General features: G+C 36.1%; 1 protein-coding gene across 3 annotated transcripts in view; it reads left to right on the top strand.

The window, feature by feature from the left end:
- The window catches only part of LOC150100662 (circadian locomoter output cycles protein kaput-like), a 287332-nt gene that overhangs the window by 151000 nt on the left and 121781 nt on the right, over positions 1 to 14551 (top strand). For all 3 annotated transcript variants that reach the window (XM_090401207.1, XM_090401206.1, XM_090401208.1), the window contains 2 exons: positions 5751 to 5839; positions 14415 to 14504. In XM_090401207.1, the coding sequence (XP_090257333.1) occupies positions 5751 to 5839; positions 14415 to 14504 (179 nt within the window). The remainder of the gene's footprint in view (positions 1 to 5750; positions 5840 to 14414; positions 14505 to 14551) is intronic.

Raw genomic sequence — 14551 nt, 5'->3', positions numbered from 1 at the left:
TTTCTTATAACTAATCCTTTCTGTCTTACTTAGCTAATTTTTTTTTTTTTCACAACTGTAATATATTCCTTCTTTTATTATTTAGTTCAACAAACACTTTTTGTTATATATTTTACTTGGATGCAAGAATATTTTTCTTTCTTTAAGTAATTTATGTATTAGTTCTTATACATGAGTTTTATTTTATTTTCTCTTCATGTTACACCATGATAACTGAAAATTCCACATAGTGAAGGTATCAGGGTGTAACACCACCAACATTTGTGAAAGTAGGTTATCTCAACTGCTCAGTTAGACTCTAGATCCTGAACCCTTTATGCCGTTTTAAATATCAGCAGTATGGCCATTCCCAGGTTGCCTATCACAGTGCCAGCATTTGTGTCCAGTGTTGGCAGTAATGTTCATGAGAACAGAGATTGTAAGTACAAAACACCAAATTCCCAGTTACGAGGGAGATCATTGAGCCTACTCCCAAGGCATGTGAAGGGGCGTGGGGGTGAAAAAGAGATATAAGAAATTAACACTAAGAAGAGCATCCCAGAACATCTAGTAGTAAATTCTCTTATGCTGAGAAGGCAAATGTAAAGAAAATGTCAATAGGGACCTTAATCTGCATGTCTGTTCCACCTTCTCACATCCTTGAATGGTATGAATTGCCTGATATCTCTTTAAAATGTATCAAAGAGAAAAATTGATATAGGCTCACTCCTTATGATATATTGGAAATGGTTTTGCTAAATGAAAATCCACTAGTAAAAAAAAAAATAATGGCACATATGCCTCTGAGAATCGAGGATATGTCTCAGGATTCATTCATTAATAGATAAGATGGATATCTCTATTTCCCTCCCCTCCACACACACACACACACACTTGCAAGAAGATAAACAATTAATATGCCTAATGCCCTAGAGAGAGTCCTTATCTTGATACCTTGGAAATGTTTTCTGACAAAGAAGAAATGATGGATATCGGTTGTCAGTTCCTCAAAAGGAAAAAATATACCTCACAATATTGGAAGCCAGATAACACCAACAAAAATGAATAACGAAAAAAAAAAAAGCAATCCTCCAATGGATTGTGGATTCCATCAAAACATAAGCATTAAATTTTTCTTACAGAAGTATAAACCAATGGGCTTTTGCCTGCAGTAAATATACCAAATATACCTGAAGCTCAGTGGTGATCCAGTATTATGAAATGTAGCCGTCTTTGTGAGTAACCATATCCCTTTCCAGCAAGTTCCATTTAATATAAATGTAGAGGCATTTGCCATCATATCTTTTATAAAACGTATGCTGCATCTGCTGTACATATCTCTTAGGATAACTTTGATGACGTTATATTGCACTTACCTTCCCTTTACTTTTAATGGATGATTTAAATGGACACAATACTGCTTGTGGGTAGTGTCCAAACTAACATCAGAGGAAAAGTTATAGAATATATGATAGAAAACAATCTCTGCCTCTTGAACAGGAAGCAACACCTTCCATATGCTTACCTGAACATTCACTGCTATTGATTTAACTGTCTGCTCACCCTCCCTCTTTCCACTGTTTAAATGGAAAACTGATAACATCTTATTTGGGAGTGATCACTTCCCTGTGATATCCACTTTTTTGCATGATCAACCATGTGCTACCTCACAGATATCACAATGGAAAATCAAACATATAGTGGTTGTGATGTGATGTGCTCTGAATCTCCTTCCTTCCCCCAATCTTTCATTTGTTTGTTTCTCCTATATATTTTTTAATATTCTGTCTTCTAAAATTTTGTTACTGCTGTCTTTGGAATTTGGTTTAAGTGGGGATTTTTTATATTCACACTCACCACTAGAATTTGGAATATTTTTCAAATATAATAGGTTGACTGTGGAAGAGGGTCTGTGTTTATTGGTTCATAATCAAAAACACTGTTAACATGTTCAATAGTCCTGAAACTTGCTTGCTTGATTTCTACAACTGCAATTCCTAAAGCATCTAGTTAGAATCAGTTTTCCTTAAATCATGGTGGAATGCAGATTGCACAACAGTCAAGGAAACTTAGAACAAAGCTTGGAGAATTTTCTGCAGCTACCCCACAAACAAACTTCCCTGAACAAGACACATCCATAGTCAAAGCCAAAAGGAATCCTGGATCCACTGCACATCTATATCACGACCAACCAACAGTAAAGAAGTCTGGAATAAAATTCAGAAAATAAAGGGCAGATATATCATCCAATCACTTTTAATCTTCCACATTACCTCTAAGAGAGGTGGTGTGGAAGAGATTAAAACAGACTGTTCAAAAAACAAGAAATGGAAGCTGCTTTGCTTAAATGTCACCTAACTACTGTTGCATCAGATAACATCCATTATGGGATGATCAAACATCTGTTTCTATCTGTCAGGAATCAACTACTATACCTATGTGAGAATGTGTTTCTGGATTCCTGGAAAAAGGCAATTGTTATTGCTTTTCCTAATCCAGAAAAGGATCCATAATCCCACAATAAGCTATCGACCAGTTGCTCTGATCAGATTCTTGTGTAAATTCTTGGGAAAAAAAAAAAAAAGTTAGTTCTCATCTTTTATGCAAGCACTTGGTATTGGTTTTCTTTGATATGGAAAAAGTATATGCCATTTGCTTGAAGATTTGGAATATCAAAAGACGTATACAACTGTCATAGAAGGAGCCTTCCTCTTTTTATTAAGAACTTTTTATCCAACTGGATCTTCCAAGTCCAAGTAGGAGCTACTGTCTCCTGACCGTATACCCAAGAGGAGGGAGTGCTGTAAGATTCAGTTTTAAGTGTCATGCTTTTTTGTAATCAAGGTTACTTCAATAACTGAACAACTGCCCCCAACTATAAGTAATGTTCTCTCTTTGGATGACTTTCCTATCTTCTCTCATTCATATAATATGAGGATGATAGGAAGACAACTGCAGCAAGTCATTGACCATCTTTCAAAATGGGCACTTGAAAATGTGTGCATATTTTCCAAGTAGAAGACTGTTTTGTGCTTTTTTTCTGTAGTTGTGATCGTCATCCCAATCTAGAACTAAAATTAAGACAAACTTTAATCCCAGTTTCTACCAGAACCAACTCAACTTACTGGGTTTCATATTGGGTGAGAAACTTAATTTCCTTTCTCACGTATGCCATTTGCAAGATAAGTGCTGTAAAGCAATGAACATCCTTCACACCCTGTCTTCTGCCTTTGATTTGTGAATGAAAAAATCTTTGATTTGTGAATGAAAAAATCTTTGATTTGTGAATGAAAAAATTTCTTAGAGGCTTGAGATATTAGGGTACAAAGTATTTCATAGGCACCATCAAATGCACTACTGCCGTGGCGTTCATTATATATTATCATGCTGCTTTTCTTTTTGCAGACACCCAAACATTCTGTGGTCTACCAGCAGCTCTTTCAAGCCCATAGAAGGAATACTCTGATTTTATAAATGTTTATATAAATTATTCAAAATCAGAGGCACTGGTGGGATTTTCTGCTTTCTTTCCTGACAGCATATTTGCTCTTATCCCACTAGAATGTAACAGTTTCAGTGCTGAGCTGAATATGATAGACCTTACCTTACACTATACAAGATTACAATGTTACCAAGGGTACATTTATATACAAATTCACACAGCTCTCTATATTCAATGAAATGTATTTAGTGCTGCAGAAACATTCGGGGCTTTTTTGTTTAATCCTAACATGGCTTGGGATTAAACAAAAGCTACATTGGAACATGTACTTTTATTCAATCTGAAGCCATGTTGGGATATTAAGGGAAATGAGGATGCAACCAAGAAGATCTTGGTTGCATCCTCATTTCCCTTATGCTTTCACCATCTGTCTATCCTCTACACTGAGTACAGGCAGATCATAAGATAGAAACTTTTATCCTAGTGGTTATCATGGAATAGAGAGCCCAACAGTAATTTCCATCAAATCAAGCCTGAAATCAAATTGTAGCATTCACCTCTACACAGGGACCATAAAGAGGAAATTGCCCTTGCTCAGCTCTTCATGGGTCAGTCATTTTATGCACTCCTTTCTCTGTGATACTAGACTATCATTCACATTTTAATCAACTATCCTCATTGATTCAATGTGTGCAATGACTATTTTAGTGATATTCGTAATCTGTCTGATTCCTATACACTCTGGTAGATTTTATCAGATTTAGCAAGGTTTTTTTTTTTCCATTTTTAAATGTTTACAGAATTTCAATATATATTTTTATTTCTAGATTGTTGTTGTTGTATATAAGCTTTTAATACCTGGTTGGTTTTATGTATAATTTTATGAACTTCTTTACATATCTGTTTGTTTGTACACTCGTTCCTGTAACTGCTTTTGTACTTTTCATTCATTAAGTAATTATTACCTTTGGTACTGCCATGTTTTGTATTAGTACAGTATGACCTTAGCTGTCCTTGTACCACTAAATTCTTAAAACAACCTAACCTCTGGGTGACTTTCCTAACTGCTTCAATGTAATTTTTAAACTTCAGCCCTTTTTATTCACCATTATCTCAAATCTCCCAATTCTAGATATCTAGCTTCATCAATAGAGTTTACTGCATTCTGTTTCTTTTGGCCAAAAAGTGCAAATATTGACATTTAATCATTTTGTAAGTTTTCTAAAGTGATGCTCTCACACATGTGTGCTTCCCACTGATCCAGCCTATTCAGATCTTCATGAATAGACCTCACACCTACAAAACTGAATATTCTCCTTTAAATTTTGGACTCTCTGTGACATGAATTAACATTACAGTATAAGGTAAAAGTGTGCATTCTGAGAGAACAAACAACATTAAGTAGCATTTCTACCAGATAGTATATATAAGGTTGATAGTTTTTTTTTTAGTTGGTTATGTTATAAATTAAAGATGCCAAGAAATTATATTCTTGGTTTAATCCTTTATCCAAGTGTAAGCAAAGAAAGTTTGCACATGAAGTATCTTCACAACTGAGTTATTTATATATTGAGGCTAATGATTTTACATCAGTTCCCATGATGCAAAGCACACCTCCTTTTGGATCTGTATAATGCTATTCATTATGAGAAGAGCCACCACTCAGACTAGTTTCAACCTTTATTGAGGTCTCATCAGTGGGAGCCAGACCCCCAAAAAATACTATATTTCTCATATACAAGTAGTGAAAAGGTGATACACCTTTTCACTACTGTATATGAGAAATATGACTTCTGCATTATTTAAACCTTGTTATATCCCTTCTGGATCTGGTTCCCACTAATGACACCTCAGTAGAGGTTGAAACTGGTCTGGGTAGTGGCATATTTTCATATTGCACAGCATTATACATGTCCAAAGGGAAGGGGGATGCTAAAGCATTATGGGATGCTAAAGCAAGTGATGAAGTCATTAGTCTCTATATACAAGTAGCCCATTCGAGAAGATATTTCATGCACAGATTTTGTTTGCTTGCATTGTTTGATTAAGAATTAAATCAAGAACATAATTTCTTGGTACTTGAATTTACAGTTTATAAGGATCTTATGTGCATTTAACTAGTATAGTGATGAATTCTGAACATGAATAATAAAAATAAAAACAAGTCTGTTATAGAAAAATGAACTAGTGTTTTTAACTAATATCCAGTAGCACTGTTAATATGAGGAGATTAAATTAATAATTTGCTTAAACATGAAATAATATATATTTTACATTGTATTAGCTATATAAATGTTTTGTGCACTTCTTTCTGTTTTTCATTAACTAGGTTCCTTGAACCGGTGCAAGTCATCATCAAAGCATGTTGCATGGCGCCCAAGGTGCTTTAGTACTGATCACCTTACTGAACTTTTAGGGGTAAGTGGAAAGTAATTAAGTTAACTATACCAGTTTCCAGCTCATCAAAAAGTGGTTTGGAAAATACTGTTAAAGAACCTTTATTTGAGAAGTTCCACACTTTGCATTCAACCAAAATCTTGACATAGCCATGTGAAGGTAGTTAGTTAATACTTTTTTTAGTCAGAAACCTGATGTAGCTGATGCAAACAGGTATTATATTTTACTATTAGCTGAATATTGTTTCATAAACAATCTCCTAGAATGTTGTGGATGCAGAAAGTTATTGTATTTGCTCTAGTAAAATTAGTTTGCAGTAGCATTGCAGGAAGCACTTGCACCCTGAATTTGTCTCATACAGAGGTGGCAGGGCTTTTTCTTCCAGAAACTGGTTTTTCACCCTGCAAAATTATCCAGAACAACACAAGTAATTTACAGACATGCTATGTTGGCTACAGATGCAGAACCAGTTAAGGCTATGAAGGCATGTGCCAGCTACTGTAAAATGTTAGTTCAATACAGTTAGAAGACTTCCTTCCTAATATTAGTTTTATTTTTAATTAACAGTTTTCCAAATTATTAAGTTATTTAATAATAATCAGCACTTGTAGTTTTCTAACACATTACATGAATAATTATATCTTTCTCTGTGATTTTTCTCAGCAATGTTTGTTTCAGATATCTGCTTTGTTAATCTTTCATTTCTCTCCCATTCTATTCACATAATCATATTATTTCAGATGAGAAATGGTATGATAATTTCATATCATACCATTTATCAAGACTCAATATAGAGGAACAACAACTTGTTTGTCGCTACATGTTAAAGTATTTTTCAAAAGCCAAGTGATTTGATGAGTTGATTTAGTCACTTTTGCAATGTGCCCCCTAAACTTCAATTCCCTATCCACCAACATTCCCAAATCCCTGGCCTCATCAATCTCCTGGAGTACGGTTCCACCAATGCGATATACTGCTGCTATTCTTTTCACCCCAAAGTGCATAACCTTACACTTTGCCACATTAATTTGACATCCATTTTTCCTAGCCCAGTCCTCCAAACTATCCAAAATCATCTTGTGCAGCACTCACAATTGCTCTACCCAGCTTTGCATCATCAGCAAACAAGTGAACACTTCCTCTCAAATCCTTTCCTATATCATTGATGAACAAATTGAAAAGCAGTGGTCCAAGAACAGAGTCCTGTGGCACATCACTATTCACAAGCCGTCTTTTAGACTCCACTCCTGAATAAACCACTCTCTGGTATCTCTCCTTCAACCACCCTCCTATCCATCTCACCAACCCTATATCTATCCCCATCTGCTCCAGTTTACTGATTAGGGTTCCATGTGGTATCCTGTCAAAGGCCTTGGCAAGGTCCAGTAGCATCACTGTAAACCCATTACCCCTATCCAGTTCAGCCGTCACTGTGTTATAAAACATGAGCAAGTTACTGAGGCATGATCTACCCTTCACAAAACCATGTTGTCCCCCATACAATATCCCATTTTCATCTATCCAATCCTGTATTCTTTTCTTGACTAATTTCTCTAAGCCCTTGACAATAATTCCTGATATGCTAATCGGTTGGTAATTTACAACAGCAGTCTTGGAACCACCTTTATGCAGTGGAACTATTTTCCCCTCTTTCTGCCCCCTCGGGACTAACCCAGACCTGAGACTCAAATTAAACAAAATGGTCAAGGGTACTCACAATTCTTTAGCTGCTTCTCGTACGACACGAGCTGGTATACCATCCAATCCCACGGATATATTGACATTGAGGTTATGCAATAGACTACTCACCTCCACTTCATTCACCACAATTCCCGTATAATCTAATGGTTTATTCGTTTCTGCAATGTCTCCACCTGGATGATATATACTTGCAAAGTGCTCACTCAGTAACTCAACTATATCAACTGATTCAGTTACCTCCCTACCATCGGCATTCTTTAAAATCGTTCTGCCATGCACATTTTTCCTTTTACTTGCTACATATCTAAAAAACTGTTTAGGATTCTCTTTAGCCTGCATGGCCAATGTTCTTTCGTAATCCTTTTTTGCTTTTCTTACCACACTTGTTACCCTTCTGGCCTGCGCTTTATACCGTTCGTGTGCCTGCCGGTCACCTTTCTCCTTAAATTCCCTCCATAGTTGTTTCTTTTTTTTGCAGCTCAAGCTTAATGGTGTTATTCATCCATTTAACCCCTAGTTGATTTATTATTCGGACTCTAGGTATACAGTAAGCAATTGCTTCATGCAAACACTTCTTAACTGCCTCCCAGGCACTATCAACTTCTAGTCCTTGCAGTTGTACATGCCATGGCACTGAACTAATCAAACTCCTAAGCTTGTCATACTTTCCAGCCCAATAATTCCACATGTACCCTGTCTTAATTGAAAATTCCACACCTTTAGCCACCTCCCAAGTCAAGACCCTATGATCACTCTCACCAACTGGTGGCAATGTGGTCATATTTGTTGCAACCAAATCCTCAGATGTAATTACTAGGTCAAGCACTCTCTGACCCCTAGTATTTTCCATTACATGCTGTTGCAGATAATTATCCCTTAATAACCGCATTAAATCCAATTCCTTCCTCCCGTGTGTCCTCTACTCACTCCAATCAATGCGACCATAGTTGAAATCTCCCATAATAATTACCCTCCTTCCACTTATTTCTTCTATTTGCTTGTGCATACTGTCACCATCATCTTTTCCATCACCTGGTCTATAGCAGCACCCAATTGTATATTTAGTTTTGCTAGCCACAATCTCACACCAAATGGCCTCAAATGTGCTCTTTTCTCTATCCTGCAATTCAACGTCTATTCTCCTTGGCTGTAGTTCATCAGCTATCATCAACAATACTCCTCCCCCCATTTTATTCTCCCTGTCATTCCTGAACACACTATACCCATCACATTCAATCCCACTAGCTATATCATCTACAGTCAGCCATGATTCACTGATACCAATAACCTGTGGTCTGGAAGTGCCAACCATGGCCAAAAACTCTTCCTTCTTGTTCCTAATACTCCTAGCATTAGTGTACATGAATTTAAGACCCCCATTAGCCCCAACCCTACCTTGATGCCTTATATTAACTATCCCACTCTGATTTGTTGTCCTTATTTGTTTGGGCATATTATATTCATTCTTACATTCAACTGCCTCCCTAAGGACTGTATATCTACTCCCACCCCTTAATAAATCTAGTTTCCCTGAATTAGCACATCCACCACATTCAGCAACACTTTCTCAAGTCTCCTTACACCATAACCATTCAAATGCAAGCCATCCTACTTATATAGATCCTTTCGCCCATCGAACTCACTCTACACATCCACAAATTCCACACCACTCGTCATACATAACCCACGCATAAAGTCATTCGCAATTATGGCCCTCCTTTTAAACATTTCACTGTCATACCGTGGCAAAAGACTAATCATTCTAACTCTCTCACTCTTTTATTTTGCTACCTCAAACATTCATTCAGGTCTTCTATCATTTCCATTTTATCTCCTTTCAAGTCATTTGTACCTGCCACAACTTTCACCCTTTCCTTTTGCTCTCTAATAGTTACATCCTTTATGGTCGCACCAGGTTGGTACGATTTTGTCAAATTCTCCACTAACACACCTCGTACTAACGAGTCTCCATACAGCACTCTATCCTTCATTTTGTTCATGTTCACACTCATACGCCTATTTTTCCTGTCATACTTTTTATTATTGGCTGGTTCATTCAGTCGACTTTTGCTCTTACGCTCTAGCTGCTGTTTTGCCCTTTGTATCGCACTATTCAACAACGCGATCTCACTCATTGTATCTATCTCATCTTTTTTATTCTCTGTAAAACTATTAATACTATCATTCACACTCTCACAATTCTCTGGTACAACCTCGCCGTTTCTTGTCATATCCCTATTTTCTTCATTCTGAAGTTTGACAAAAATATCACACTCACAATCCGAAATACACTTCAATTCCTCATTCTCCCTACATTTTCTACACAAATTCACTCCTTTATTATCATCTAACCACACTCTGACTGCACTCTGCAAACCTTACATTTAGCAAATAGTACACTGAATCATCTCCTTTACATTACCGTTCTTAAAAGAAGATGTGAACCATCATTACTGGACGTCATTATCCTTCGTACTGGTGCCATACTTACCAGTAACGTATTTTATCAAGTTGTAAATTATAATCACCAAAAACACACAAACAGATGCACTAAGATACGCAAGGCAAACAAAACTATGCAATATTAAAGTAAATTTATCAACGATAACTGAAAATAATGCTTATCTTATCAGGAGCTTTCACGAACACTACACACTACGAATCCCTCTAGCGGCGACTTCCCAACATAGATTATGTTATAAAACACTTTAGTACGCTAACTATACTAATAAAACTACAATAATATACTAAAACTACACAACTAAATCCAACAAAACACTCAATAAATCAACAAAAATCATGAATCCTTCAGGAGTTCTCAGACTGTACGTCTTTTCATCAGCTAGCCTCGACACCAGTTCTCTATATTATATATGTGCTTGCTATATTATATATTATTATATAACTTGCTATATTATATATGTGCATACTGATCTTGGAATTAGAAACCTTTATGCAGATGTTTGTAAATATCACTTGTGCAGTGTATATGCAAAATACTTGGACACATGTATCACCACATATTCTAGGCAGCTATTTAAGAATGCTGCTGCTGGTCAGCAATAGTAAATATTGCTGATCATAATTCGGAGTTCGATAAAGGGCTTATTGTGAGTGCTCACCTGGCTGCAACCCCTATTTTGAAAACAGCAGAGCTGACTGGTTTCTCAAAAGGTCAGATACCTGGGTGTCTAATCACTGGAAAAATGATCCACATTGCTTGTCTAAGAGGCATAACTATGGTCCTAAGAGAATCAAAAACAAGATCACTGCAGTCTGAAAAAGGCTTGTACAGACATTCCTCTATGCACCAATTGATCAAACTGTTTAATTAAAGCTGTTGCCAACCCATATCTCACCAAACTGTGTGCAGGAAATTGAAGAAGATCAGTATTAACAGTTGCATGATTATATGGAAACCACTGATTTCTGCAAAGAACTGGAAATTTCGTCTACAGTAATGTCAGGAACACTGACTGAACACTGAAAGACCAGAAAAAAAAGTTGTGGTCTGACGAGTCATGGTATACCTTGCTCTGTATCTATATTGACGGTAGTCAGTGCGTTTGGTGGGAGCTACCTGATATTGCAGGAAGGTTGGTTGTCCTCCAAAAAATATCTGAACATTGTTGCCGATCAAGTCCATCCTGCAATGTTGACTTTTTATCCAGAAGGTGATGGTTGTTTCATGAATGACAATGCTGCTGTCCATCATGAAAGATTCTCTGGCTGCCACAAAGCATGGATCCGAACCCCATTCAGAATGTTAGAAAAACAAATTCAAGAGCAAAGTTTTCTTCCATCAAATCTGAGGCAATTAAAGGACTGTCGGTGAATGCCTGATATGTTGTAGATGTAAGTGCAATCCAACACCTTGTGGAATCTTTGCCAAACTGCATATGTGCTGTAATTCAGGCTAGAGGAAGTCCAACATGATATTAAATAAAAAAAATTCTAATTCAGTGGCTGGCATGTGTAGTTTTAGGTAATTCCATCTGCAATTCCATCATGGATGAACAGATAAGCGAGGAGAAACTTGGATTTGAAGATATGTAGAGTTTACTCTAGAAAATAAATGAGAGATAGCAGCTATTCAACTGTGAGGGGCTGTTGAATAGCTAATACTTCTGTTTTAACAGATTTAGAGAGAGTGGGAGAATTATTGATGCCAATTTTGGTGAACAATGAACAAGTGTCCATAAATATATATTAATTGAAAATGCAGACAGCAGAAATTAAATGTCTATATTGAAAGAGTGATTACTGACCCACCTATTTGCTAAATCACTTCAGTCTAATAGCTCTCATATGAACTGAGTCAAGTATTTTTAGAGAGCTCTTAGGGGTACCAGCTAAAATATGAGAACAGTTGAACAGATTTGTGATTTGTATTGAGTTGATACTATTCAGGGTGAAGTAATACCGAGAGAGAGAGAGAGAGAACCTTTTCATGCTGAGGAGACAGTATTTATATTATTATTATCATCATCCGACCTCCATGGAGTCAGCGACTCATTGTGGGAGGCACACACAATTACCAGAACAAACTATGCAAACAGATAAAGGCACCAGCTATGGGGCTCCCCTTTCCCCAACACTAGCTAATAACTTTATTGAATATTCTAGATGTTTTTTCACCTAAAAAATTGATTTGGTACAGATATGTTGATGTTTTTGCTGTATGGAACTTCTCCTTGTCCGATCTTCATGAATTTCTTTGAAAAGAAAGTTAGCTACCTGAAAATCTGATTTCTGATGGTAAAGCTTATATGTTAGTTATTCATAACAGTATTACTTAAGGAAATTAGTAACATATACTATATATTAATTGGGAAAAAACTCCCAAAATTTCAGCAAAGTCTAATTGCCATCATGGAACAATAAATAAATTGATATGTTCATGCAAACACTACATAGTATAAGTATGACTGAAATAGAAACAACAGCGATTAATCTGAAGTCTCGAATAGTGCTTCCCCCCCTTGTGGGCTGGGATGGGTGCTGTTGGCTGAAGTTCTCAACAACATCAGTCCAAGAGATTATTATAACCTTGTACAACAGAGTAAAATTAATTACCTCTGATAATAATACCCTCATCACTGAACGTAAACACATTCACAACACTTAGCCAGTAGCTACATTACCCACCAAATCTAATGAATTTTAAAATTCCAAACCACACACACCTCCCCCCCCCCCCGCCTCTTGAATAGAGACTACACCAAATCTATTACAATCCCATATATCTGAGGCACAACTGAAAAACTGATAAAAATTCTCAAAAGATACAATCCTATACTCATTTGTGGACCATAAAAAAAAAAAAAAAAACTGTCATCCCTTATTCACTCTCCCAAAAAAAAGCCTCAATCCCTTGACCTGCCAGTTATCTACAAGGTTTCATGCAGTGTAAGCTGTCCTTTTATGGCCAAACAGGCAGGACAGCCAACATTAGAATCACCGAACACAGACTATATCCAGGTCCAGCCACTCAGGGCATGCCATCTGACTTGGACAACCACAAAAAGATACAGTGGAAAAAGACCACCTTACTCTATAGGAGCAAATTCAAACATGAAAGAAACCTCAATAAATCTGGTTCTATGAAACTACTTCAAATCTGGGAAGCACTCATCCTGAGAACGTCAGTCCAACAGCCAAAAACATCCATTTTGGCCCACATAGGAGCACTATTTAGCACTTGAAATTTACCTTTGTTATTTCTGCTTCAGTCATATTTACATTATGTAGTGCTCACATGAACTTATCAATTTGTTCATTGTTTCCTGATAATGGCAATTTGACTTTGCCAAAATACTGGAAGTATTAATGAAGCTTTTTTGTTTTTCTAATTAATATTCAGTATATGTTGTTAATTTTCTTAAGTACTACCGTTCTGAAAATCTGACATCCGTAGTGGATAAAAATAATTGAATCTGTAGTTAAAGATAGCATTCAGAATATTTAGATGTTCATAAAATTCATAAAAGGGCTATTCTCGCCCTCTATCATATCACTCATCTCTCTCTACGTGGAGAATCTATCGCCTCTGACTCAACGAGGTCAGTTATAGTCATCTCTAACTCACCAAGTTCCTTCTATTGCCTGCATTTTGTCCATATATGTATTTCCCCTTCTCTCACCTGCCTCATATACAACCACCAGGACACATACATTCCACAAGTCCTGCATGCTACAAAATCCCTTATATCAAGCAAAATGGAGTCCTTAAATGGGGGAGGACTTGATGATACGCCATTTGCAATTTTAGATGCTGCTGCCACCATTATTCAAAATAGTGTCGTGGAACTATTACATGCAATTGTGACAAACACATCTTTTTTTTGCAGATAGGATTTAACCACGCTATTAAGATTAATTCGGTTTCTGTGAAGCAATTTACTTGGCTGAGAAAGCCATTGAGTAACACATTAATAGAAGGTGAAATGATAGAATTGAGTCAGAAATTTATGAGTAGTTAATGATTGCTGATCTTGAATATATGAACATACACTTATAGTTTAAAAGACTCATTAAAAGTTAATGTTATATTAAAAACTTGGTTTTAGTTCATCTTAAAACCAGCAAGTAATTTCTTAGCTCATTTATGAACAAAGCACACTCAGTTTTTTTTTTTTTTTAATGCATATTTTCTTTCTAGAAAAAAAAAAAAGTTTTCATTTGTTACCCATGTCATTGTATTTGGCTTGTCTTATAATGTATATACAATAAAACATAATGTAAAATATGAACAAGGTAAAATTAGTCAAGGATGTGTGAAACAATGTGAATAATAATAATAAAAAAAAAATCTTCTGAAAGAAACATTGACAATAAACGTTAGTTAAATTAATTGAATTTAAATGTCCTTTCATAATTTATTTTACTTTTAAAGGCTGTTGATGGCTTTCTCTTAGTAACTACCAGTTCAGGAAAGATATTATATATATCACATGCTGTTGAGAATTTTTTGGGACATCAACATGTGAGTATACTATGCATTCTTAACAATAATATAAACTAATTATGTGT

The sequence above is a fragment of the Typopeltis vanoorti genome, chromosome 12 (genome assembly GCF_054136105.1).
Source record: "Typopeltis vanoorti isolate ZY-2024b chromosome 12, IOZ_Tvanoo_1.0, whole genome shotgun sequence".
Taxonomy (NCBI): domain Eukaryota; kingdom Metazoa; phylum Arthropoda; class Arachnida; order Uropygi; family Thelyphonidae; genus Typopeltis; species Typopeltis vanoorti.
The sequence above is the reverse complement of the archived record's forward strand: the minus strand, read 5'-3'. Positions and strand labels throughout refer to the sequence as shown.